Source organism: Ochotona curzoniae, unplaced genomic scaffold, assembly GCF_017591425.1.
Source record: "Ochotona curzoniae isolate NIBS_2020 unplaced genomic scaffold, NIBS_Ocur_1.0 contig_3332, whole genome shotgun sequence".
Taxonomy (NCBI): domain Eukaryota; kingdom Metazoa; phylum Chordata; class Mammalia; order Lagomorpha; family Ochotonidae; genus Ochotona; species Ochotona curzoniae.
The window spans coordinates 1,154,220-1,180,522 of NW_024465816.1; the positions used below are offsets into that span (position 1 = coordinate 1,154,220).

General features: G+C 38.9%; 1 protein-coding gene across 1 annotated transcript in view; it reads right to left on the bottom strand.

Annotated features, from left to right (window-relative positions):
- BRCA2 (BRCA2 DNA repair associated) overlaps nt 1-26,303 on the bottom strand; it is a 56,665-nt gene that overhangs the window by 16,032 nt on the left and 14,330 nt on the right. The window contains exons 9-19 of the mRNA XM_040979886.1: nt 25,722-25,762; nt 25,046-25,139; nt 23,185-24,288; nt 17,176-22,053; nt 13,926-14,021; nt 11,377-11,446; nt 8,512-8,945; nt 7,824-8,005; nt 6,798-6,985; nt 5,123-5,293; nt 4,269-4,623 (exon numbers count right to left, since the gene is read on the bottom strand). Of these exons, the coding sequence (XP_040835820.1) occupies nt 4,269-4,623; nt 5,123-5,293; nt 6,798-6,985; nt 7,824-8,005; nt 8,512-8,945; nt 11,377-11,446; nt 13,926-14,021; nt 17,176-22,053; nt 23,185-24,288; nt 25,046-25,139; nt 25,722-25,762 (7,613 nt within the window). The remainder of the gene's footprint in view (nt 1-4,268; nt 4,624-5,122; nt 5,294-6,797; nt 6,986-7,823; nt 8,006-8,511; nt 8,946-11,376; nt 11,447-13,925; nt 14,022-17,175; nt 22,054-23,184; nt 24,289-25,045; nt 25,140-25,721; nt 25,763-26,303) is intronic.

Consider the following 26,303-nt stretch of genomic DNA (forward strand, 5'->3'; position numbering starts at 1 on the left):
AAAAACTGTATGAAAAAATGCTTTCAAAACATGTCATCTTAAAAAGCTTTAGTGTTAAATACTTATTGGAAAAAAGACAGAAGGGACTTTAATTTAAACATGATGGGTTACAATATGCTTACTTAGCCACATTTTCTCAGAAAGGTCATTAAGAGAAGCAGGAGTAGAGGGAGAACAGAACATAAGAAGTCACCAAAGTTTTGGAACCTAAAAACCTGTGGGCCAAGGAGCGGAAGCAGCCTGCGAAGGATGACGGCTGACAGTGAGGCTCACATTCCGAGTCACGATGCTTACCTGCGGGCTAGTAACGGCCTAAATAGACCGACATTTGGTCTTCACGACGTCCCCAAGATATAACCCAATTCTGGGCACAGTGCGAGAGCCTAGTGGCTAAGGTCTTTGCCTTGCACATTCTAGGATCCCATATGGGCGTCGGTTCTAATCCCGGCAGCTCCACTTCCCATCCAGCTCCCCGCTTGTGGCCTGGGAAAGTAGTCGAGGATGGCCCAAAGCCTTGGGACCCTGCACCCATGTGGGAGACCTGGAAGGGGCTCCTGGCTCCTGGCTCTGGATTGGCTCAGCTCAGGCTTTTGTGGCCACTTGGGGAGTCAATCAGTGGAAGATTTTACTCTCTGTCTCTCCTCCTCTCTGTAAATCTGACTTTACAATAAAAATAAATGAATCTTAAAAAGAAAAAAAAAGATATAACCCAATTTTTAGAGTCATAAAACTGGGAAAAAAAAACCACTTTGTGTCCAAGAAGTCACATTACTTAACCCAGGTTACTCAGCCACTTACACGTATTCTAAGGAGCCAATACGAAACCAAATAATTAAAGTCAAACGCTCAGGAACTAGACAAACAGGTATGTCTGAAAGCAGCAGTATAATGTAGAGCCAAAAACGAGTGTTTGAAATTCTGTGCATTGCAAGTTCAGATGTCCTATTTCTTCTCTTGGTTCAGGCTTCAGGTGGCTGTCTCTCTCCCACAGGAAACAAACAAACAAGCAAACAAACAAAAAACTAAAGAGCTTTCTGGCAAGGCAGAACCAGACTCCGGATCCCTGGGCAAAGACAGTGAGGAAGAGAGTAAAACACTGCATTGAAAACTAAGCAGAAATGAAAATCCTTGGGCTGGAAGCCAGTTGCCATCATTCGGCTCACTCTGCTCAGCGCTCAGAACAGTTAGCACGCTTGAGTGATTAATGGAAAAAGCAATGCCCTGTGCTATCGCCCTGTCGTCTGATGAGCCCTACATGTACAGTGTCTAGTCAGGTCAGTGGTCATCCTCTCGAAAAAGAAAATCAGCAATAACAGGAAGGTCCTCAGAGGAAAAAAAATAGCAGGAAGTGGAAGAAGTTAAAACAAAACATTAATCAGCAATTTCAGCAAGGTGTACCTGAAACAAGGTCTGCACGTAAAGAACAAAAAACCAGGGGAATCATAAAGACCTTGTGAGACTGAAACTTGGGCCGAATGCTGCGCGAGCTCCCTGCTCACGGGCGGCCGTGCCCAGCCCTCCCACTGCAGCTGTGCCAGGGCGTCATGCTGCTGTCTCCTCTCAGCTTGGTACCGGAGCCTCCGGCTAGAGGCAAACACTCAAAGCTCCTTAGTACAGACAAAGGCTACATTTACTCTCAGCTTAAGAAATGTCCTCAGATTCGCTACAAAGTTAGTGTGCTTGGTACTGTGTTGTTTTGATTAGCACTTTCATAATGATCACAGGCTGCTTTTCGCTGTCAGAACTGAGAAAAGTGGAGGAAGACCGGGATCTTCAGAGCTCTCAGGTGTATTCCCTACTATCGTCCAGACGCTATGGGGCTTCTCCCAGGATGAGAGCTGAGTCTTCAGGGACAAGAAGTCACCTTAGTCCTGAGTGGTGATGGAGGGACCATGCTCAGTTCTAGGATTCTGAACAGAAACCATGGCTAAAAGCTAAGGAATTCTGCATTCTGAAGATGCATTACGGTTGAATTCTCTAAGTCTAATCTAAAAATGGTAACGGAGCTTACAATCAGTTAGGACATGCTATGTTTTTCGTCTCCGGTCCTGGGCATAAGCTCCTGAGAGGTTTCTCCACATCACTAGGCACAATGAAGAACAGGAATGTTAACTAGGAAAGTGAGATGTTCTACAGCGTTAAGTGTCGCTGCCAACACCCTGTTCAGAGTTGAGCGTTTCTTTAAAATAGTCTTCATTGCTATTTGTTCCTGAAACAAACGGAAGAACACAATACATCTAATTTCTTATTAATAAGTGGTTTATTTTAAAAATATCTAAACAGTATGCTAATCTTCCACTTGCAAGTGCCAATATCCCATATGAGATACTGGTTTGAGTCCTGGCTTCTCCGTGGGATACTTGGAATAAGCTCCTGGCTTCCAACTTTGGATCAGCTCAGCTCTGGCTGTTGAGGCCATGTGTGGAGTGAACCAGTAGATGCAAGATCTCTGTTTCTCCTATGTAACTCTGCTTTTCAAATAAAATCTGAATTTCACATCCCCTATACTTATCACTGCATGCTATAGTGGAAGACCTTGGTAATATCATATACCAGTGTGGGTCCATCTGTAATATCTTTTGGTTGATTTTTTAAAATGACAGTAACTAGGATTTTTATACCACAGAATAGGTTTTCAGAATGTAAACACTTCCTCTGTTTACCAGTCCTTGGCCAGTTCTGGCCTGGTTCCAAATGTCAGCCAGCCTGTAACTTGGATCATCTTATCTGTTACAGATAAGGAGGCTCTGTGTATCAAGACTCTAAGCAGTAGGCCTTGGCTGTCCTAACCCACAATACAGATACATTGTTATTATTTAGACTTGACAGCCTTATTGCTAAAGATTGCAAGACTCAGTCTGCGTCCTCAGAGGGCTAAACAATCTGGGGTTGAATTTGTTTCTTAGTTTATAAAATGTGATTTACTTCTAAAGGAATTACAATGTTAAAATTCTTCCCCTACCCAAACAAACAAACAAAAAAGTAGAAAATTGTGCTAGAATGCACAAATTTCACTTCAAAGATTGAGAAAAAAAATCAATGATACAGAGTAGGGGGAAAAAAGACAATGAAACAGAAAACAGAAGAAAAGATGAGAAAATCAGAGAAAACGATCTATATGGCTTACTCTTCAAACATTACAAGTTCTAGAAAACATGAAAGGGAGGTGTATTAGCTGGCTTTGTGTTATACCGACATATCTGAGGCAAGAAATGAGGTTTCCCTAAGCTTACAGAACTGAAGCTAAAGGGCCAGATAACAAACACGGATGCTGGAGAGAACGCTCCATGTCGCATAAGCGACTTAAATCCTCATCTCGCACAGCACAGTTTAGCAGTTAATGTCTAAACTAAAGTGAAAAAGGAGACACAGCAATATCAGCAAAATAGCCAAAGGGATTAGAAATAGCTGTCTTACCAGAGCACAAGTGGGGGCTGGGTAGGAGTGTGCCAGTAACTATTTGCTTTTACTCATAAGCCCTGTTTCACTTTAGTTTCCAAATTATGCCCATGCACTGATTTGGAAAAAATACAGCAAACTAGAAAATGAAAGCCACCATGTACCTGATATTCTAAGCAACATAAAGCAAAAGCTCATTTCCATTTCCACCTGAGGGCGTGTTTTCAGCAAAAAGCACCTCACTGTGGAATCAATGCCATACAAACATCTGTTGAACTTTACAAATATTTCATTGATGAAACACACTCAACTACGAGATCCAGGTTACAACAGGTGTAAATCCTCCACAAGGTGACAGCTTAAGTTAATCTAAATGTAATGTTATCAGTAACTCCTGATAGCAATGCTGTGGGTTACTTAACATGACACAATCCTATCTCACAGTTTAAAATCTACAGATGAAGGGTTTATTATTGCATATTTGAGAAGCACTCAATCTCAGTTTTCTAAATCACTGTGGAACAAGAATCCAGTCAGATAATTAGGTGTTGGTTGCAGCCAGGTAAAGCAGGAAGCCGGAACAAGATGGCAGCAAGAGAGATCTGGAAATTGTGTACCTGGTGCAAATTTACTCTTGTTCCATAACTGAGGCTGCATTATTTTACCTTGAAAATGATCTTTGCCTTTCTCTAAAACAGCACAAACTGAAAATCTGCCTGTTACACTAAAATGATCAATATATTTTTTTTTGTTAAATAAAGCATCCTTACTTACCTGAGTAAATTAAAAAATTTTAATGTAAAACTTCTCTACAATTTAACGGAATCAGTGGCTGAGTTTTATCAGGAGTATTCATAAATTCAATTTACCTTTAACATAAGAGATTCTGGGGCTTCCAGTGGCATGCAGGCCTCAGGGGGACCCACCAGCTCGGCTCCGTGGACGATGATTTTCTGACCTACAAAGAGTCTCCCATTCTTCAAGAGGGCAAAGAGGGGAGGATCTAACTGGGCTTTCACAGGATACCATCCATCCGTGAGTTCAATGATGGCCATTTTGTTGGTGTCCACGTTACTGGCTTTACAGCTAGAAGTTTCAGATAAATCTGTGTTTGATGAAACTATGTCAGACACACAGAGAACAAGGGTTTTTGCAGGTGTATCATCTCTTTCTAGTATCTTTTTTATAGCAGATCGTCTGCTTCTATCAATTTCCATATCATATCTGAAAGGAAAAGAAAATACATAATTTAGAAATCAAGACTTCAGACTTCATTGTAAAAGTCATTGAATAATTGGGAATAAAAATTTATTAATGAACTATTGTGAAAGTAAAATCTTGTAGCAAGCAGTATACTAAGTTTTATTTGTTATAATGTGAATGAAGAAGAAAAAGTAAGCATTATATTAGCAATCTCCTATGAGTAGACCATGTTAGGAATTCATATTCTTTCCATAACCTAAGAAGTCAGGTAGTGAGGGAAGAAAGAAGGAAGAGATACACGAATGAGCAATCTCACTTGAGGTCAGGCTCGAGGATGACAAGAGAATTACACTACACACATGAACAGTGGAAGGATAGAAAACTGTCATCAACAACCGACTCATGCGTCATTTTTAAAAGATTTTTAAAATTAGCCTCTTTGATGTAGAACTCACAAACTGCACAGAAGCCTGAATCAAACTGCAGCATAAAATAGCTTAACGGAACACGTTAAACTTGCCTATATTTTAGTTGAAGAAGCACTCTCTCTGGGTTTAGGCATCTATTAGCAAATTCCTTAGGAAAAGCAAATTCCATAGCTGCCAATTTCCATATAATCCACCTGTAGTGATTGTAGACCCATTCTCGGGAGATAAGCTTTGGATCCACACCAGGTGTATCACACAGAGCTCTGAGGAAACCAAGGTGAGACAGCATGATAAAAGTCACAAGGATAATACTGAATTTCACAACTCTAACTTTCCATAACAAGACTACCTTTTGAAAGATCATTCAGGAGGTTCTTACAAGAAATAATATAAGAAATAATTACAAAATTATCAAGCATGTATCAAAGTAGCACACTAATGAAAATTCCACTAATGAAACAGTGAACGCAATGACTTCAACTCAAAGACAGTTCCTAGCAAAATCAGATGCTTAACTTCACTGGCACCTCCTATGACACCGTTCCGTGTCCTGGCTGCTCCACTTCCAATCCTACTGGTGATCTGGAGAAAGCATCAGAAGACAGCCCAAGTCCTTGGACCCCTGCTGCCCACGTGCAAGATGATGATGAGGTTACTGACTTCTGGCTTCAACCTGGCCCAACCCTGGCTGCTGCAGCCATTGGGAGAACAAATGAGGATGGAAGATTGCCAATCTGTCTCTTCCCTTCCTCTGTAACCTTAACTTTCAAATAAATAAATGCATCTTAAGAAAAAAAAAAAAAGAATGCTATTCCTAGTCTTGATGGGTCTCTCACAATGTTTCTTTTTCTCATTTATCTGTAATTCCTCCTCCTCTTTCCACTGTATTTTTTTTTTAACATCCTCTTTTATTTATTTGAAAGAGAATTACACACAGACACAGTAAGAGAGGTCTTCATTTGCTGCTTTACTTCCTATCAAAATCATTTTGATAGCTGCAAAATCATTTTTTGGTCCATCATCATATTTAACTGATGAACTCCAGATGTGCATGTCCAGCTGCCTACCTAACCATTCCACTAGGATGCCTTACTCTCCTGTCTCAAGCTTCTAATGTCCACAACTGAACAATCAATTTTTCTTCTATTTTTTGTCTTCTCACTTCTGGAAGTTAGTGCTAAGACAAATTTAAAAAATAAAAAATTATTTATTTAACTTGAGTTACAGAGAGAAGGGAAAAGAGATTTTTAATTTACTGGTTTACTTTTCAAATGGTTGTGACAGGCAGAGCTGGGTCCATATGAAGCTAAGAGTCAGGACATTTTTCCTGCGCCTCCCATATGGGTGCAGGGGTTCCAGGCCTTGACCATCCTCCACTGCCTTCCCAGGCCCCAGGGAGGGCACTGGATGGGAAGTTGAGCAGCGGGGACATGAAACAGTGCCCATATGGGATCCTGGTGCATGGAAGGCCCACTGAGCCACTGTCCTGGGCCCAGTTTTCCCATTTCTTGTTAATCCATCCTTGACAGCAAAAATTCTAAATAAAAATTGTGTGGTTTCTAAATTGTTAATATTATACTGGGATTTTCTAGTAATATTTAGTGTTACATTTAAGTTCTTAATTTTTAGTGTTTGTTTTATATTTACTAAAATATATAATGAAAGAACAGATTTCAAGTGTAAGGAAAGAAGGAAAGCAGGTAATTATGAGGGAGACAGAACGATGGTATATATAAATGTTCACACAAAATCATTTGCATGAAGTACCTGTAAAATTCTTCTTTTCCAGCCTTTCCATCATTGGAGGGAACAAGCCATCCGCCATCAGCCAAATGTATCCCCGTTCCAGCCCATAATTCTTCCTTACCAAAATAATCCTGAATGTGAAACTGGAAAGACTCCGCATTTCTGCTGTTGATTTTTATGCAGTGTTTAGAAACTCCATACATATACAGCTGTGCCAAATAAGTGACATAAAACTTTTGGTAATGAAAAAGTCAAACAAAATGAAGTTTTCATGGGATAAAAATACAACAAATCAAAACAAAATCTGTCACATGCTTTCCACTTAGACACTAAAATATTTACCATGAAAAAAATATGACTTAAAATAGAAATGTAATGTACTATAAAAGTGAGTTAACCATTCAAGAATCCACCACAGTTTTTTCATTTTCCTGTATGTTTGCCTTCTGCTGAATCTGCAAAAGGCAGGCACTGTGCGCTTATAAAATAATCTAGTGCTTTCTGAAATCTTCCAAGTTCAAAAATACAGGAGGGAAAAAATAAGAAAAAGTGTATTTCAAGGAATATAATCTCAACGGCTCCAATTTCCACAGAGGCTTTGCCTACTTTCAAGATGTTTCTTTTTACCCTGGAGTGTCTGAACCAGGCAGCATCTTCCCTTGCTTGGAAACCGTAGCTCTTCGTTCACCAGTTAGGTGATTTGGGGGCAGTAACTGAACATTATATTATTCAATTGTTTTACTTGCAAAATAATGGACAAAAGGATACCTTTTTCAGGGTAGTTGTGAGGACTAAGCAAGAACAACAACAAATATCATATGATCTATGACACAAGGTAATGTTCAAGCAAAACACAAGATAAGCAGACATACAGGCAAGCCTGTATACACACATATTCTCACAGAGGAGCTCTATAAGGGAGTACAGATATGCTGCAGTATGCATATCTTACCCCTTGAATAAAAGTAGGATTCCCAATGTAACTGTTAAAAATACCTTGACAACAGGATGCCATAAAACTACTATGTTCTATAGACAGAGGAATACCTGTTTATGAGAACATGCAGAGGGAATCCGGCCACCTACTGCTGTCTTCAGAGAGATTTTTGGCAGAGTAGATGTTTTAGTAAGATACAGACTGCCAGGCTGTGGAAAAATATGTTGCCTTTTTTTCTTTCTAATTCGCATATCTTGCATATCTCTGCCATGCTGAAAACTTGCAATTAAATCTATTAAAGAACAAATAGAAAACATGAAATTGAATACAAATTTAATAGGCATAATCTCAAATAAAATTAACACGGATATGTCCTAATTCTATTTGCAGACTAAAGGGGACACTGCGCACTTTGAAGTCTTCAGGAATGAAAAAAGTCCCCATTTGTAAAGCTGTATAAAGAATAGAAATACTGTGGGGGGTCATCAGGTGCAATGGTGAATAACAACAATATCTGACTTTTACCTCAGTCTTGGAAGAATGCTAGTAGTAGCATGGTAAATAATATGTTAATAACAGTCTCAAACTGTGCATCTGATGACTTCTTGTAAACAAATCTATAGGTAGTTAGGTTTAATATAAACCACTGGAATAAATTAAATGTAATCTAGAAAATCTTAAAAACCAGAAAAGGCTTTAAAATTATTAATCACCATGAAAGGGCAAAAAGCCCTCAGGGCATTATTTAATAAGAACCATCTAATTAAAAGGCAAAAACATGTCACACAGACTTTCTACCTAGAGGCTCCTCTTCACACTTTGTAAAGGTAACAGTCGCTGCCTGATCGGAGCTGCTTCTGCTAAATTCATGGGCTTCACCAGTCCCAATCTGAGTTTCACTATCATCAGAGCCACGTTCACTTATGTTTTTATGGGTTTCTTTGTTTTCCTCCAAACGAATATCCGTTCCAACACACGGTTCATCTTTTTGGAAATGTGATTTAACTTTAAAAGGTGGGATGAAGACTTTGGCTGGTTGGTCTGTAGCCACTGAGTGCCTCGTCTTTTCATTTGCTGTAGTAGGAGCTTTAGGACATGTTTGTTCTGAAACAGATGAGCTGCTTGAGGATTTTTTCAAATTCAAGTGATCATAAAAATGAGATTTAGTCAGAAATTCTTGTCCAGGTGCAGTGATATGTGGATTCTGTATTTCTTGACGTTCTCTAGTTGTGCTACAATGGGGAGAAAATATTTATGCTTGATTATTTACCAGTAAACCATACATGTACATGTTTGGGAACATGTCTTTTATTGCAGACCATTAACTGCCACATGGCATCCCTATTTCCACCCACCACGGCTTCCATGATAAAAAAAAAAAAGGTACTATACTTTCCCAGGCTGTACCTGTTTCTCACACACTGATTTCCAGGGTTTGTACAACCTAGTTCCCATAACGAAAGGGTTTAAGGGTGAACTCTCAGGATGCATTCTCTTCACTTCTATCACAGTCCTCCCCACCTGGCTCCCTTGTCAGGGAACTATCCACAAATCTCACGCGCGGCGGCGCACCTGCTCACCTGAACTCCGGACTCCATCTGATACCTGTTCCCTCTAGCAGCTGAACTGTTATTGTTACCCCACCTCTCTCTGTCACACCTTTTCAAGGCATCCCTTTCATTTAGCTTGGTCTCTGTTGTCACCTCTGCATGATCAACCTTTTTCAATAGGTAAGATAAACTAGTTACTTCTACTTCTCCAATGTCTAGTTCAGTTGACTTTGACTTCTTCCACTACTTAACAACCTGCTTGCCCATGAGTATTCTGTACAATTGCTTCTGTAAACTCATTCTGTTCAACTTTCCTGACAGTTGTTCTAGTTTTTTTCCTTCATAAAAAAATGTTTATTAGTCATGCAAATAAAAATGTCAAGGCAGTAGGCTGAATGAACGTGTGCTATAGGGAAGACATCTGGAATGGAGGTGTTAATTCTGTTCCTATGGTAAATAGGTGGCATATAAAGTCAGGAGTACAGGTTGATCACTGGAGAGGGAAGGCTGGAAGAGGTCGGGGGTGAACAGTGGAGGGTCGGGGGCAGCTAGCACAGGAGAAACAACAGCAACACAAGAACAGCCTTCCAGCAGCCGGTCAGTAACACGTCAGGAAGGCAGGGGTAATAACCGTGTCAGCGCCACACACCGAGCGCGAGGGTGAAGTGTGCACAGGATGTAACTGAGGAAAGACTAGCTGTCTTAAGATTTATTTTACTCATTTGAAACACAGAGCGAGAGGGGGAGGGAGAGAAAGCAGCTTCAGAATGAGTCATTCCCATTCACTGATTCATTCTCTGATTGGCCACATTGGCGAGGTGAGACTGAAGTCTCCCACATGGGTGGCATGGACCCAAGTGCTTGTCCCATCCTTGTTGCTTCCACAGTCATATTTGCAGGGAGTTATATTGGCAGCAAAGCACCCAGGACTTGAAGTGGTACTCTTATGGAGATAGCCTAACTGGCTCTACCACTAATGTTTGCCCTCATATTTTGGAAAAAAAAAAAATTAAGAGCTCTTTCTATAGCAATTTATTCTATCTTAAGGATGCAATATCACTTCTTACTTGGGAGTCTTGTTTTTAAGTATTCTCCTTGGACAATTTTTTCCCCTGTAAGTTCTTTTGTTTTCGTTGGCTAGTCTTCCATGAGAATGTTCCCGCAGTGAACAGTGCCTCTTGATTATTCTCATCAAGTGAGGCACTAAACAGCTAACTAGTGTGTGCTGGCAGGTTTTGTCAACTGCTGGCTCTGCTTTCATGTGAGTACTTTCTAGGTCTTTCCTATTGGTCTTCCAGTATCCCACCTAGAGCCTGCCAGGATTTGGGAGCCTAGTGTGGAGAGGGGGCTGGGCCCACTGCCTGGCACAGAACTCCACTGCAGCTGCTTCACCTGCTCTTCCCTCACTGTGCCAGTGTCCTCCGCCCCAGCCCTTCCCCGTTTCAGACGGACTCCACTTCCTCTGCTCCGGAGGATAAACTAGTTTTCAGGTAAGGGGTGATAACTGCAATCAGGGAGATGATAGAGATGTTTATTTAACATAAATTCTTTTAATCTACCCATCTCAACCTTCCTCTCAAAATTTTCCATTTTTGCCTATCTGAAGCTTTTTCAGGTTCCTTAGGGGAAATTAGGTTCTTCTCTGCTAGCTTTATGTCAAATTTTAGTTTTCTTATCTTTGTTAAGTCACTCCTATTTTGGCTTACAAGCTTTTCTTGCTTCTTCTGATTGCTGTCCTTGGGAATTATATGTTAAAAATTTCTCGTTGCAATTTCAGTAGGGTTGAAATAAGGCAGAGAAAAGTTACAGTCAATATCTGCCACCTTTTTGTTAACTATCCTTGTGTATTCCTTTAATCCTTTTAAACCTCAGTACATCACTCAGAAAACTGTAATATACCCTGCTTGTTTACTTTATGAAACTGCTATGAAACTAAAATGTTAACTAATTATATGAAGAACACTAAAAAGTACTACCAAAGTACAGAATTCAATCCCGATGGAGGTGTCAAAAAGGGTCATGTTAAGTTGCTTAATGCAAATTAGCACCAAAAGCTTATAACCTATAGCTTTCTGAAATATTACAATGGAAAAAAAGTTTAAATTTGTCTTACCAAAAGGGTCCACAGGTAACTGGTTCTAAACAAGCGTGATGCTTAAATAATCTTCTATCTTTTATAGCGCCTAGAAAAAGGTTAGTAAGATATTTTACTTTCATTTTCTTATATGTTGTGAATATTTACAGAAGACTTTTGAGACAATTACAGACATTAAAATTTTCAATACATAAAAAAAGATGATTGGGCCCAGTGCCATGGCCTAGCAGCTAAAGTCCTCGCCTTGAACGTGCCAGGATCCCATATGGATGCTGGTTCTAATCCCATCAGCCTCACTTCCCACCCAGCTCCCTGCTTGTGGCCTGGGAAAGGAGTTGAGGCCCAAAGCCTTAGGACCCTGCACCCATGTGGGAGACCTGGATGAGCTCCTGGCTCCTGGCCTCAGCCTAGCTCAGCCGTGGCCATTTCAGCTACCTGGGGAGTGAACCAGTACATGGAAGACCTCCCTCTCTTTTTCTCTCTCTTCAACTCTCACCTTAAAATACATAAGTAAATCTTGAAAAGAATGATTGTTCAGAGTATAAAGAGGCTCTGACATTTAAAGGGTTCTAGAACCATGGCTGCAGGATTAAGCAAACAAGTAAATATCTCAATGTTATTACAAAAAAATAATTTCCAGCATAAAAACAAAACAGTAACAGCAGCAGCAGCAACAATATGCCTATCACCCAAATCTTTTTCTAAAATCTATTAGTTACTGAAGAATCTTTGGTAGGATGGCTAATTCGAGTACTGGGGGAGGAAAATCCCAAGAACATCCTAGAAAATAAATAAATAACTGTGCGAATAAAAAGAAGTACCCAAAGATCAGCTGAGATCTAGAAAGACAAAACACAAAAAATAAACCCCAGGGAAACAGTTTGAATAACAATTCCAAATATGGAAGTATTTGACATGAAAATCAATGTTTTCCTTTTTACAAAGGAGTATACTCTTTACATTCTATGTATACACTTCATCAATAAAAATCCATGCATTTAATTTTACCCAACAGAGAAAGAAAATGATTTGCTATCATTAACAATAATTATTACACTGCCTAATAGAGAACAGAAAAATAAATTAAATGATATCACCCAGAAACAAAATATTAGAGTACGGGACCTTGGAAGGATTTCCTCAACCTTGGAGAGACAAAATCAACAACATCTCAAAAATATCGAATCCACTTAAGCAGTACCTTCAGAAATGTTCCACATCGGGGATTCTAGAACGACTTCAAGTGGCCGTCCCACTCCACTTCTCTCCCCGCTTCCCCCAGACACAGGAAGAAAAACATTGGAAGCACCTGTCTCATCCACCTTCCTGCATTCCTTGGCCCTCCCCACCCTAATCAGTGGTCCACATGAGTATACATCCTTCTCAGCTATATAAACAATACTAAATAATACCAAAAATTAATAGACAAAACAGCCAAGTAACATGATGTGACCATTGCGCTACAAAGGCAATTCTGGTTGGAGATGGGCCAACGGCAAAAGCAGAGATCAGCTTGAAACTCCGAAAGTGGATAAGGGTGGCAGACATGAAAGAATGTTGATATTTTTGAAGATAGAGCTTATATGCAACTTATTAACAGGCTGGGCACAGAACATGAGGAAATAGAGTAAAAGCTGCATTTTTTTTGACTAACTGGCAGAATGGAGAGTTACTGATGAAAGGAGAGACAACAGGAGGAGCAACTCTGCAGCACTGATGGAATCAGGTGTCTGACACCGGCCGCGTGCATTTTGAGGCACCTTCCAGCAATCCAGGTAGAGATGCTCCAAGAGGGGGAGTGAACAAGTGCAGGGTTTTAAGAACAGGTAAGGCTGCAGATACAGCTTTGAGAGTCACTAAAATCTAGGCAAAGAAATGTAAGGAACTTGGGTCACATCTGCTTAGTTAGAGAAAAGAATGATGATTTGTGGGGAGTGGGAAGGCGGGGGAACATGTCAAGAAACTGGATTCTAGAACCTAAGTCTTAAATTATTATTATTTTTTAAAGATCTATTTATTTTTTATTGGAAAGTAAGTATATAGAGAGGAGGACACAGAGAGGAAGATCTTCCATCTGCTGATTCATGCCCCAAGTGGTCGCAACAGCCAGAGCTGCACAGATCTGAAGCCAGGAGCCAGGAGCCTCTTCCGGGTCTCCCACGCGGGTGGCAGGATCCCAAGGGTTTGGGCTGTCCTTGACTGCTTTCCCAGACCACATGCAGGAAGCTGGATGGAAAGCGGCACCCATATGGGATCCTGGCACATGCAAGGTGAAGATTTTAGCCCCTAAGGTACCATGCCAGGTCCTAAGCTTTAAATTATTACACTAACATTTTAAACTAATTTCTTACATCGTATTTTATTGAGAATAAAAGGTCATCTATAATCCTGACATTTTACAATTGTAGATCACACTAGTTGCTACGAAAGAAAAGTTCATTTAACAAACAAGGCAAGATAAATTTTTTAACAATGAAACTACATTATAAAAGCTTCTCCAATACATATGCCCACAGAATACACAATACTTATAGAGGAGAAAAGTATTACTAAAACGCGAATTTTACCTTCTGGAGTGCTTTTTGAAGGCTTTAATGATTTTTCTTCATTTTCTACTATTCTGTCAAATTCATTTAACAAGTTTCTTTTCATTGGAGGTTCTCCTAAAAGGAAATTTTAACATACATTTTAAAGCAAATTGTGTTAATTTTACAAAATCCTATATTCCATTAAAATTTACTATATATTAAAGGAAGAAAACAGTCATTCCAATTACAAGTTCAATCATTCTATTTTGGAAGAAAATGAATATTTTGTGATTGTTTTAGCCCTTTGAAAATACCACTATTTAATGCACCTAAGAATAAAAATGCTGCCCAAATACAAGAAGCTACTCCCTAAACAATTAGCATTGAATGTTACTCTAATAGCTATGAGAAAAAAAATAAAATTCCTTCAAATAAACTTTTGGGAGGGACATTAAATGCAATGAGGGCTTTACTATATAGACCCCCGAATTAAGACTCACTTAGTGGGAAAACAGGTTTTCAAATCTTCCAATCTTCATATTAGTCAGACTTGTTACTTTAGAATCCTACAGAGGCCATGTGTGTGAGCCTGAAGCTCATCAAGGTGCACACTTGCCTTGGCACGTTGAGATGTGTGGGAAGTGGGACTTTGCTTCTGATACTTTGCTATAGGGAATGTTTTCTAGGGGTGAACCGTAAGTGGGGCCCTCTGTGTCTGGTTTCAGCATGTTCCATCATGAGAAACTGCTCTAATTGCTTCAAAAGGACTCGTGCTGATGTCTTCTACACTCATACGCAACAGAAGCGAGGAACGTTAAATCGCAAAGCTTTTGAGAACATTCGAAAGTCAGTTTATTTTCTAAGGAGAATGCCAGCCCACTTCTTGCACACGCAAGCACAGTGTGAGAGGCTGTAAATTCAGCCCTTGCTTTGCACAGAAAGTGTATGTATTTCAGGATTCCATACAAAAGAACAGCAAGTAACTTAAGGTAAGTACTGCAAACTTACTACTTTGCTCATAAAGTAAACTTGCACAGAAAGTGACATGGCTAACACTAGATAAAGCCAATCTGTATCTACCACGATGACTTTCAGTGTTACAGGCACAGAGTGGCACAATGAGCTACATGTATCTATGGTATGAAGGTGTGCAGTAGATAACCTTTACAAAAATAAAATTTACTTGAAAAGCAACGAGACACGTACTTTTCATTTACTGTTCATTTTAAAGGCTCACAGTAACCAGGAATGAGCCAGATTAAATTCAGGAGGCAATAGTTTGATTCAGATCTCCTGTCTGGGTAGCAGAGAGCCAAGTTCGTGGGCCGCAACCTGCTGCCCCATGAGGTGTACGGCAGCAGAAAGCTAGAAACTGAAGGGGGATGTGGAACAAACACAGGTACTTGGCAAGGGGTGTGGTTATCACATGGGAGATCTGAACTGCTGAGCCAAACGCCTGCCCCAAGACAACGTCTGTAAAAATATTCTACAAACCATTTTTTGTTGTTGTTTTAATATTTGTTTTATGTATTTTTTTTTTTTCATTGGAAAGACAGATTTACAGAGGAGACACAGAGAGAATGACATTTTGTCTGCTGGTTCATTTCCCAGGTGGCCACAACAGCTGGAGCTGAGCTGAGCTGATATGAAGCCAGGAGCCAGGAACTTTTTCCAGATCTCTTACATGGGCGCAGGGTTCCGCAGTGTGGGACCACCCTTCCCAGGCCACAAGCAGGGAGCGGGATGGGAAGTAGAACAGCTGGGACGTGAACCAGTGCTTATATGGGATCCCAGGGCATGCAGGTTAAGGATTTAACCACTAGTTTGTCTTTTAAAAAGAGCTGGTAAGGGGCTGGCACAATGGCTCAATTAGCTAATCCCCTACCTTCAAACCCCAGTATCCCTTAAGGTGCCATTTCATGTTGTGGCTGCTTCACTATTTTTTTTTTTTGCGGTTGTTATTTATTTATTTTTTGTTTTTTATTTATTGTTTTTATTTTTATTTTGGCTGCTTCACTTCTGATCTAACTTCCTGCTTACGGCCTGGGAAAGCAGCAGAGGATGGCCTACGCGTTTCAGACTCTACACTAGTGTGGGGGACTAGAAGAGCTCCTCGCTTTGAAATAGCTCAGTTCTGGTCGCTGGGGGTCATTTGGGGAGTGAACCAGTGGACGGAAGTTCTTTGTGTCCCTCATTCTCTCTGTAAATTTGCTTTTCAGGTAAAAAGAAATAAATCTTCAAAAAAAAAAAAGAGCTAGCAAATTTAGATATTTCACTCAAAGGAGTATTAGCATTTATTTTAATTAACAGATTGAATTGTAAGATTATCCAGAGTGAGACATTAACAAAAACACACACATACATCCCATCATCGAATAACTGAACTGAGCTGTTTGGTATATAAGACAAGGTAGGATGGAGTCCCAAGGTTAAGATAAGACAGTAGTAAAATATTTCTTAGGGGCCCAGTGCAAAAGCGTAGTGGTTAAAGTCCTCGTCTTCATGCGCCTGGATCCCATATGGGCGCCAGTTCTAATCCCGCAGCTCTACTTCCCATCCAGCTCCCTGCTTGTGGTCTGGTAAATCAGTCGAGGACGGCCCAAAACCTTGGGACTCTGCACCTGTGTGGGAGACCAGGAAGAGCTCCTGCCTTCTGGCTCCAGATTGGCGAGTACCGGTCATTGCGGTCACCTGGGGCGTGAATCACTGGAAGGAAGATATTCCTCTCTGTCTCTCCTCTCTGTATGTCTGCCTTTCCAATAAAAATAAATAAGTCTTTTAAAAAAATACTTCTTAGATGAAAAAAAGGAATCAAGCTAACAGGTACTGAATGCTTTGTGCCTCCCGTGTCAGGGTCCGTGCCAGGTGTGTAGATACACTATTCTATCTGCAGAGTTACTCCGCGTGGAAGGTGTTACTTAGATGTTATGGATAAGAAATAAACTGAGGCTCAGAGAAGCTACTTAGAAATCAACTTTTAAAGTTCATAAGAGCCAGATTCTACATCTCTGCTATGTAGTAAGTGTTACAATTATTTTTAAAAACTAGTATAACACTGGTATGGTTATAATAAAAGAGATAGCTTTTCTGGAAAACTTCAAATATAATTTAATTAAAAAATCTGAGATCTTCAAAACATGAATATCTTGGTACACAGACTAGGAAGAGCCCAAGAGTCAAAGCACATTCCCCGACACCATAGAAAAAGCCTGGAAAACACACTTGTCCTACAGCACTGTCATTACTAGGAAACAGAGATCAGTAAATTCAAACGTAAACAGTCACTCACCAATTGAGACAAAGGCACCTCCTCTTCTCTTTCCCATTCTTGAATTTAAAACAGCCATCCCCTTGTTTCTTTGATATGAGTGCTTGCCGTAACCTGACACTGGAGAGTCTGTGAGCTCACCATCTTGCATGAAGGCTTTGGCAATCTCTATTGCCTCCATTTCTGAGTCATTTTCTGAGTAAGCAGAACAGATTTCTTTCTTTGTTCTCACAGGATCACTGGAAAAAGTTTCAGTTTTACCAGTTTCCATGTTCGTCCTTTTAGGTAAAGCCTGCCGTTTCCCCGAAAAACAGGTGTTTTCAGCAAGCGGTATTTTGTTTTTTAATAACAACTGTTTGTCTTTCCTAAAGTGAGGGATACATGGAGAAACTTCCCCACAGTGATAATCTGAAGAGCAACGCTCAGTATCACTCGGTGATTCATTTTCTTTACTTGCCTTTTTGGAGTTCACAGAGTGTTCTGGGGTTCTCTTAGTAACACAAGGAGGAGGGGTTGCTTTCAATACACTCTGTCTATATGTAGGTGAATCCTGAAGGGAATGTTCAGCTCTGATGGAATCAAATTCCTCTAACATTCCCTTCACTTTCTGTAAGGCACTCTCGGAAACTGAAACGTGCTTTCCACTCGCTGTACTAAACCCAGAGAAAGCAGATACGCTTATCACATTGTGTGGAAGGTCCCTCTGGAACAGTGTGTTTTCTGGGCCACCTGTCACAGCACTTCCCTCTCCTGTGAACTGGCCTGAGCGTTCTTTACCTTGAAATGATACTTTGCTGAAGAGTTGTTCTGCACTACCTTCCGTTTCAGAAAACATCTGCTTTGCCTTTTGTAACGCAGCATCTGACACAAGTACAGATTTTCCACTTGCTGTGCTGAAAATCCCAGAGTCTGTAGAAAAGGCTGGCTTGGGAACCATCTTTTCATTAAAATTACATCCATCCAAAGTTTTCATACTCACGCGACAAGGTGACAATTCAGAAACTTGAACCAATGCAGACAGCCTTTGGTTATATTGTAGCACCTGCTCATTTTGAAGGTCAGCAAAACCCTTATGTGAATACACACTTTGTCCATTGTTATTGACAGGGTTAGGAAAAATAAGATCCTTTGGATTATCTGATGATTTAAAATAACCTGCCATAATTCTTGTTTGAGAAGAGTCTGATTTACTCCCAGTGTTTGGCTTGACCATTTTATGGCAGTCACTTGCAAATCTCTCTTTCACTTTTTGTATTGCTTCATGTGAAACACACACTGCCTTACCACTGGCTGTACTGAATGCGGGTGGCCCTACCTCAAAGTCACGCACGTGAGGCACAGCCGAGCTAGTGGCTCTCTCTTTATTTCCGCATGGTGAAGACTGAGCCACACCTTGCAGATCACAGCCTCCTTCTTTCACAGTTTCTGAGCATCCGTTTTCTTCTCTTTCGCTAGACATTACATTGGAGAAACCACTGGTTGTTTGCTCAACATTCTTCACTACTGGCTCAACACCAGAGTCAATTTTATCTTTTGAGAGATATCCTGAATCATTATGTGTGACATCAGAATGACATGGAGAGTTGTGAGACACGTTTTTATTTAAATAAAGTGAATCTCGCTTTCCGGAGAGATGATGTTTGTCACTTTCAGTTATAGTATTATTTGTATTATTTTCACATGAGGGTTTTTCAATATAATTTTTAGGGTATTCCTTCACACATGTATCTTTGGCAGCATTTTTTTCTGGCTGACCATCCAATTCTCCTTCTCTAAGCCACTGTTTGGCTTCAAGTGGCAAAGCTTGATTCACAGAAGTTTTTCTACCCAGTTCTGTGTCACACACCAAAGCTGAATTTCCAACAGCTAGAGGAGGCGGATTTGTGTCATTAGGATTTCTTGCCATTTTGATCTCTGCATTTTCAGGTTCTTGAACTTTCGAAGAAATGTTTTTTGTTTTTAGACTTTCCGTTTGTTTGCATAAGTTATCACTTACCCAAGGTAGCACCCTAGTGTCATCAGAATCACAGTTTTTCTCACCACAATCCAGATAATTCTGCATTTCTTCACACTTTGGCATAGTTACCTCAACTGCCAATTCGAGTCCTTCTTCATGGTCTTCCTTAACCTGCAGGGTGCTTGCCCCTTGATGGGTAAGACTGGTGATTTCACTATTTTGCTTTATTTCATCAAAAAGAGTTTTTACTTTGTCAAAAGATTCTTTTGCAATCTTTACTTTTTTACCACTAGCTGTGTGAAAACCCAGTTGAGCAGGTTCTTTAATCTTTCCTATTCTGCATTCTTGTTGCTGCTGCATAATCTGTGGTTGATTTTCAAAACTAACTGGGATATTTTCTTCAAATTTTTTATCCATAACTGTCTCCTCACAACCTGAAATACACATTTTGTTCTTATTCATGTCAGAAAGTAGGCGGCTGGAGTTCAAGCAATTTGAAAAGGTAAATTCCTCTGCTTCCTTATCAGATAGCGTTACAGTTTTATTTAACGAATCGTTGGAGACGCTGGTATTTTCTCCACCTGCAGTCTGAAAGGATACCTCAAAATCCTCAACAGCTTTTCCGTTTTGCTCCAGCACAGTTAACTCTTCATCATTGAAAGTATCACTGTGAGAGGCTTCTTCAGCTTTTACAACTTCCAAACAAGTTAAATCTGACAAACTTTCTTTAAGCTGAGTGTTTTCTTCCTTCACGAACTGGGTGTGCTGGTTAAGGCACGGCAAGTCGTTTTCAGTGGTATGGATATAAACTCTATCATTTTTCCTTGAATCGTTGCCATCAAATTCTCCTAATATACAAGCATTCCCACTGGCATTACTGCATGTACTGTTCTCCCTTTCTGTGCTGCTCCTACGATGTTGAGTATTTTCTTTGGCAAAACTGTCAGAGGTCACTTCTGTATCGTTTTGTAATATTACCTGGTCTTTGTCTTTCTCATTTGCATTTTGATCATTGTTATACTTTTTTGCTTTAGTCACTGAAACAGAGCTAAGACATTTACTTGAAGGGAAGCACCCTGGATCCACCTCTGAAGTTTCCTGACTAACATTCTCAATGTCACTGAACAGTTTCATTGCTTTTTGCAGGGCTTCATTGGAAACATTCAGTCTTTTGCCAAGAGCAGAACGAAAGCCTCGAAATTCCACTTCATTTTTATCTGCTAACTCATTAGTGTATTTCTTGCAGTTGCTTTTTAACGAGATACAAAAATTTTGTTTAATTGCAACTGCTTTTTCAACTTTCCTGTTGCCATCAATAAGACTGCTGGCCGAGGCATTAACTGTACAACAAAGATGGGCGTCTTGACGTGCATCACTTGTGGTATTTAAGACAGTCATTTGGTTTCCGGGAACTTCTACTGTGTTGCCCTCCATTATACGGCTAGGTTTTCTGAACTGTGTAAATTCAAACTGACTTCCTGATTCTTCCAATATAGTAGAAAGTTCTGTAATTTCTGCCTTCTGGCTAGGTGTCAAATTATTAATATCGTCCCTTAGAGAGGCCACCTGAGGGGTTCTGTGGTTGTTCTCACAAACAGAATCAAACACACTACTCTGCACACACGCAGAGACAGCAGTAACAGGCTGGGAATCAAACAGATCAGGATTAGTCAGTTTCTTCTGATTATCTGATGGCATTGCATTCATAATTTCAACACAGGCCAAGCTCATAGGATATTGTTCTTCAATATCTTTGAAGAGCATTTTGCTTTTCTTAATTTTATGTTCTGAGAGCTTTATTTCTTTATTAGAAGCTGTTCTGAAGCTACTTCCAAGACTGTGGCTTGAAATTGGATCAAAAAGCCCTGCCCATTTGTCCATGTCATCATTATTTCCATTTGATTTCATATATACATCGGAGGAGGTATCTGATTTTAATTCTTGATCTAGAGTCACTTTTAGATGATGCTTTACATGATTTTTGTTCTCTTCTGCAAGATCATGGACCGTAAGTGATGAGTCAAAATCTTTTGTAGTTAATGCGTGAGCTATCTGTTTGTCACTTACGCCTCCACATTCTGCCACACTGGAGGTCTGGAGAAGGGAGTCTTTCACAGGACTGAGGGAGGCTTCACGGCGTTCCCTGTTGCTTTCCGAAACAGGATTATTTCTCTTATTAATTACTTGAAAGACAAAACTATTCTCATTATCCAGGAAAGATTCTTCAGCCTTTGGATTGGCAGCAATTTCTGAAATTAAAGTAGTTTCTTCCTGGTCGTTCTGGATCACTGTTAGATTTGTAATTTCGTTGCGCTGAAGTTTGATGGGAGGAGACGCCTTTGTTACCTGTTTTTCAGGTGGCATCAGTTCAGCTTTTACAAAATTTTCGCTTAAAACCTGTATTTCTTGATTTTTCCCTATGGGGTTATTTTTGGCTAATTCAGTATCAGTTTCACAATTCTTGTATTTTGGTTTCTCTGACATTTTGTATGATTCTTCTTTTCCAGAAATTCCCACTGGGTTTGGTGGATGATCCTTATTGCTCTGAGTTAAAATCCAAGTGCTGGTATTAACACAGTCATCCAAAAAACTGTCTTGGGATTGTGAGCGAGTATTATCACATTCTACCTGTAACTGCTGCATTGCAGTGTGACATTCTGAAGTCATCTTTGCATTTATACTGGAAATTTTTTGGCTTTTGGAATCATCTTCCTGCAGGCATGATAGATCATTAATTTCAGGGGTCAAAAATGATGGCAGTTTTTCCTTATTAATCTTTGCTTCCTTATAATAAAGATCTTGCGATATTATTGTTTTATCGGGATTACACTCATCACTGGAGTATTTCCTTAGTGTTGCCTCGAAGGAATTGGTTAAAGACAAAGTTTTTCCTTTGCAGTCATCCTGTAAGCAGTTTCTTTTGACAGAAGAATGCAATAAACCTAAGCAGAGAAACACAAAGTGACACAAATGAAATAACAACCATTCAATAAACGCTAGCCAGTAATTTAAAGTGGTTGCTAAAACATTCAAAGATATGAATTTTGTGTTCAAAACAAATAATTCTAAGTATGTTGTTATTACATTTTATTGATAAATAGGACCTAAATATTTTCTATAATACTTACCAACTCAACTAAAATCTCTATCTAGCTAAAGGAAGTTGTTAGCTATTACAAATAAAATTTGAAGTTACCTTCATTGTCAAATAAAAGTAAAAAAATTCACTGCTGTAGCAGAATACAGAGAAGCAACTCAGAGAAATTAAAAAAGAACCAATTCTTTTACTTTTTTATATCAGAAAAAATGCAATTTTTAAAAACAAGGCCAATATATGAAGAACTAGAAAGTTGACTTAATTTCAGTTACAAAGGTCAAAGAATTAAACTACTTTATATAGTTATTTGGCATTTTGAATTTCCCATTAATAAGGCGAAGTTCTCAATCTCACTTTATCTCATTAGTTGTTAGTTTTCTAGTACCAAATTTCAATTCTGTGAATATTTCAATAATACTTCAATGCCATCACAAGTGGTATTTGTTCAATTTAAGTTTTTATAGGTATACTATGTATAGAAAAAGAAAACATATGGCTTTATTTTATTATATACACTATCAAAAATCTATCTTTAAGAAATTTAGCAGAAATCTCTAATACCTCCTTTTACTTCAACCCAACAAAGCCATACTATTCACTGAGACTATGTTAGCAAATGAAATCATTTATTCTAGGATCAGTGCACATTAAATTTAGCTAGCAATGAATTATTTTATCCTAAAACCTTTTATATGTTTTAGAACATACATAGTGAATCACATCACTTACTTAGTTGTTGAATTTGTATGTAATGGTTAAAATCGAAGCAGAAATTAAACAGACAAATTCTTAATGATGAAACAAAAAGTCTCAAATTATGAGTCTATGATGCAAACTGATCCAACAGATGTGAATGAAATAAACAGAATGGAAGGAGATGGCATTTGTTCTAAACAAATTAAGCTCAAGAATTCCAGTAAGAACACCCATCACCATTCACAGAACTATCTGTAGTATTTGCAAAGAAAAAGAGTACCTGGGTCAGCATTAGCGAGTGCAAGAGGTGCATCTAAAGCATTTGTTTCAAATTGCGCTGAACAGCTTGTTAGTTCTACATTTTGGTCTTTCTGTATTTTTTTTCCTTGGTAAGATTCATTCTTTATGGCATAAATGAATTTTTTGGTTTTCTTCTTCAAAGTGGATATTAAACTTGAATTCTTTGAATTAACAGAAGAGAGAGTGGCAGTGGCTGGACTGCTTCCACTGTCAACCAAACTCTGGCACAAAGACTTCTCTTTCTGTGAGTAAGAAGTATGCATTTCCATTCCTCTATCAGAGATTCCTGTTTTGTCTTTAAAATCTGAATTAGTCATGTCACTTGAAAAAAAAGTATTAAAAGTCTCCTCAGGTGACTCTGTGATCTTGAATATAGACTTTTTGATACCCTGAAATGGAGAAACTACTGAACATATCTGAGATATCGCAGGCTTTACTTCCAGAAGAGAATTGGGAGATTCAAGATGCTGTGCTTCATCGCCGTTATGGACAACCGGTTCCTCTTTTAACGTCATCTCTAATTTTGGTAGATCAGAAGTAGGTGGTAAAGAATCTTCAGGAGTAATGTGGCTGTTACATGCTTTCTCTGTGCCCATGGGATCTTCTTCTAAACCACTCTGGTCCCAAGAAGAAACCTGCGCTATGGGTATTTTCTCCATCTTGAGTTCCTTAAGATTAGAGAGACTCAGCTGAGACCATTCAGATGGTACAAATGCCTTGGTGACTTCATCATTTCCACTCTCTGAAGGCTTCTGATTGGCTACATTTGAATCTAATGGATCACAATTCTTTGTTTCCATCTCACATGGAAATGAATGTTTATTTCCCTTTGTTTGTTTTTCAGCTTCATCATATTTGTCAGTTTCTTCTTCACTAAAAATGTCTTCCCTAGTCTTTCCACTTTTTAGTTTTTGTACACTTCCCATTTTATGCTTAGAGAAACAAAAAGAAAAACTGTCTTCTTCCGAAATATCTGCGACTGCTTCACACACTTCATCATCTAGAACACTTGGCATCAACTTGTCAAAGTGGTCTTCGCAACTATTTACTTCACCAAGTGAATTTCCTAGTGTTTTCCTCAATCCTGTTAAAATTTAAAACAGAAGCCCATTAATATCACCTGATAACACAACCAAATAATTGTTATCAATTTCACCTTCTCAGAAAAAGAATATATAAGTTAGCATTCAAAGGGTTATTCTGAGCACTAATGTTTTTAAGTTAGTCACGCTTACGTTTTTCTGGTTAGGCCTGATCCCAGTGTACAGAAAGCTTTTTATCCAAATTCTAATCCTTAGTAATCTTTTCTTCACCATCTTTACACATTTAAACCATCCTTAATTTACTAACTAAACAATAATTTAACATGCCAAGACATATCAATCAGATGTACAAATTCACTTTTGTAGCCATGCAAAAACTAAGTGTAAAATATGATTTTACATATGTATATGTGTGTGTGTGTATTCATGGACTTCATTATACATGAACAGGTATTGAATCCTATGTATTTGTACAGACATACATATACTAAGAAAATTACAATATTCCAGTGATCAGACTAGGTAATTTGCAGTCTTTACAACCACATTTAATTTCCAGGTGGAAAAAAAGGACTTCATGTCTTGTTAATTATGTCTTACTTTTATCTCTAAGTTTAGAGATACATGTCACACGTTGACTAGTTCTGCCTACTATGTGTAAATAAAGCCATTTAAATCAAGTTAGTTTGTAACCTAAACGCATTACTCAACAGTCAATTAAAGCAAGGTGCTTTCTCTTCAAGAGAAGCAATACATTTGATTATCAATTCAAAACAGTCGTTCAACAGATGGCCTTACTTTGGCTTCTAGCTGGAGTGTTTTCATTTTCTGTCACAGAAATGAGTCTCTCATTTTTCTTCAGTTTTTCATCATTAGAATGGTTTTTAGAAATCTAAAAGAAATGTATAATTAAGAATCATTAGTATAAACACACTTCAATACACATACATATCCAGTTTATTCTTTTTAAAAAATTCTTCCATAATTGTTGCAGAGAGACACAGAGTTCCCATCCACGGGCTCATTCCACAAATGCTCACAACAGCTGGGCCAAAGTTGGGAACTGAAACTCAATCCAAGCCTCCTTTGTGGTGGCAAAAGTAACAAGCACTTGGGCTACACTCCTCCAAGGCCGAGCATCAGCAGGATGCTGGAGCTGGGGATGAGCCCAAGGGTGTGCATCAGCAGGATGCTGGAGCTGGGGATAAGCCCACACATCTGAGCGCTATATGAAGTCTTACACCAGGACTCAACTGCTGCGCTAAATACCTGCCAACATATACAACTCATTTTTAAAGAGGTGGCAGTTTTCCAAAGGAAATGAATGAAAGTCACTTACACTACACAGTTTAAATATTTTCTCACAGGCTTAAATAAATTGTAAACTAGGGAATAAATATGCTAGAAGAGCAATTTGATACATTCTAAAATTACAAGTTGTTTCAAGTGTAATCAATGTGTCATATTTACTTACAGCAGTACTATCAGCAGTTTCAGATGCTTCTTCATCTCTGACTGTAAGATAAAACTTCAATTTACCAATACTGTATTACATATCATATACTAAAACTGATATAAAAAGTTATAAATTTTGCAGCCAGAATCAAAATGCATATAAACCATTTCATTAAGTGACAGACCTGAGCTGAACCAATTATAATAATCTGAAAGGTAAAGCAATGTTATGAGTAAGTTATATATTCACTTCCTTATCATTTACCATAAAGTAACAAACTATGTGGTTTGATGACTCTGCCTGATTGGCAATATCGTACACAGTAACTTGGAAAATCAGGTAAGTTGCAAGGTCATGACCTCAAGCTAAAGCCTGCACACTTTTCTTTAACCTGCAGCATTTCCTTAGACAATATGGTCTCAAAATGCATTTTGTCACTTCTTAATTTTCATAATGCTTTCGATTATTTCATATAAGCACAAAGCTAACTTACACCAAAGAAGAATCAAAATACACTATTAGTTTGCTATAATAAACAGTCTTTTAAAAAATTCTAATTTGGGTATAAATTTGAACTCGAGCTTTAAGTCCAATTTAAAA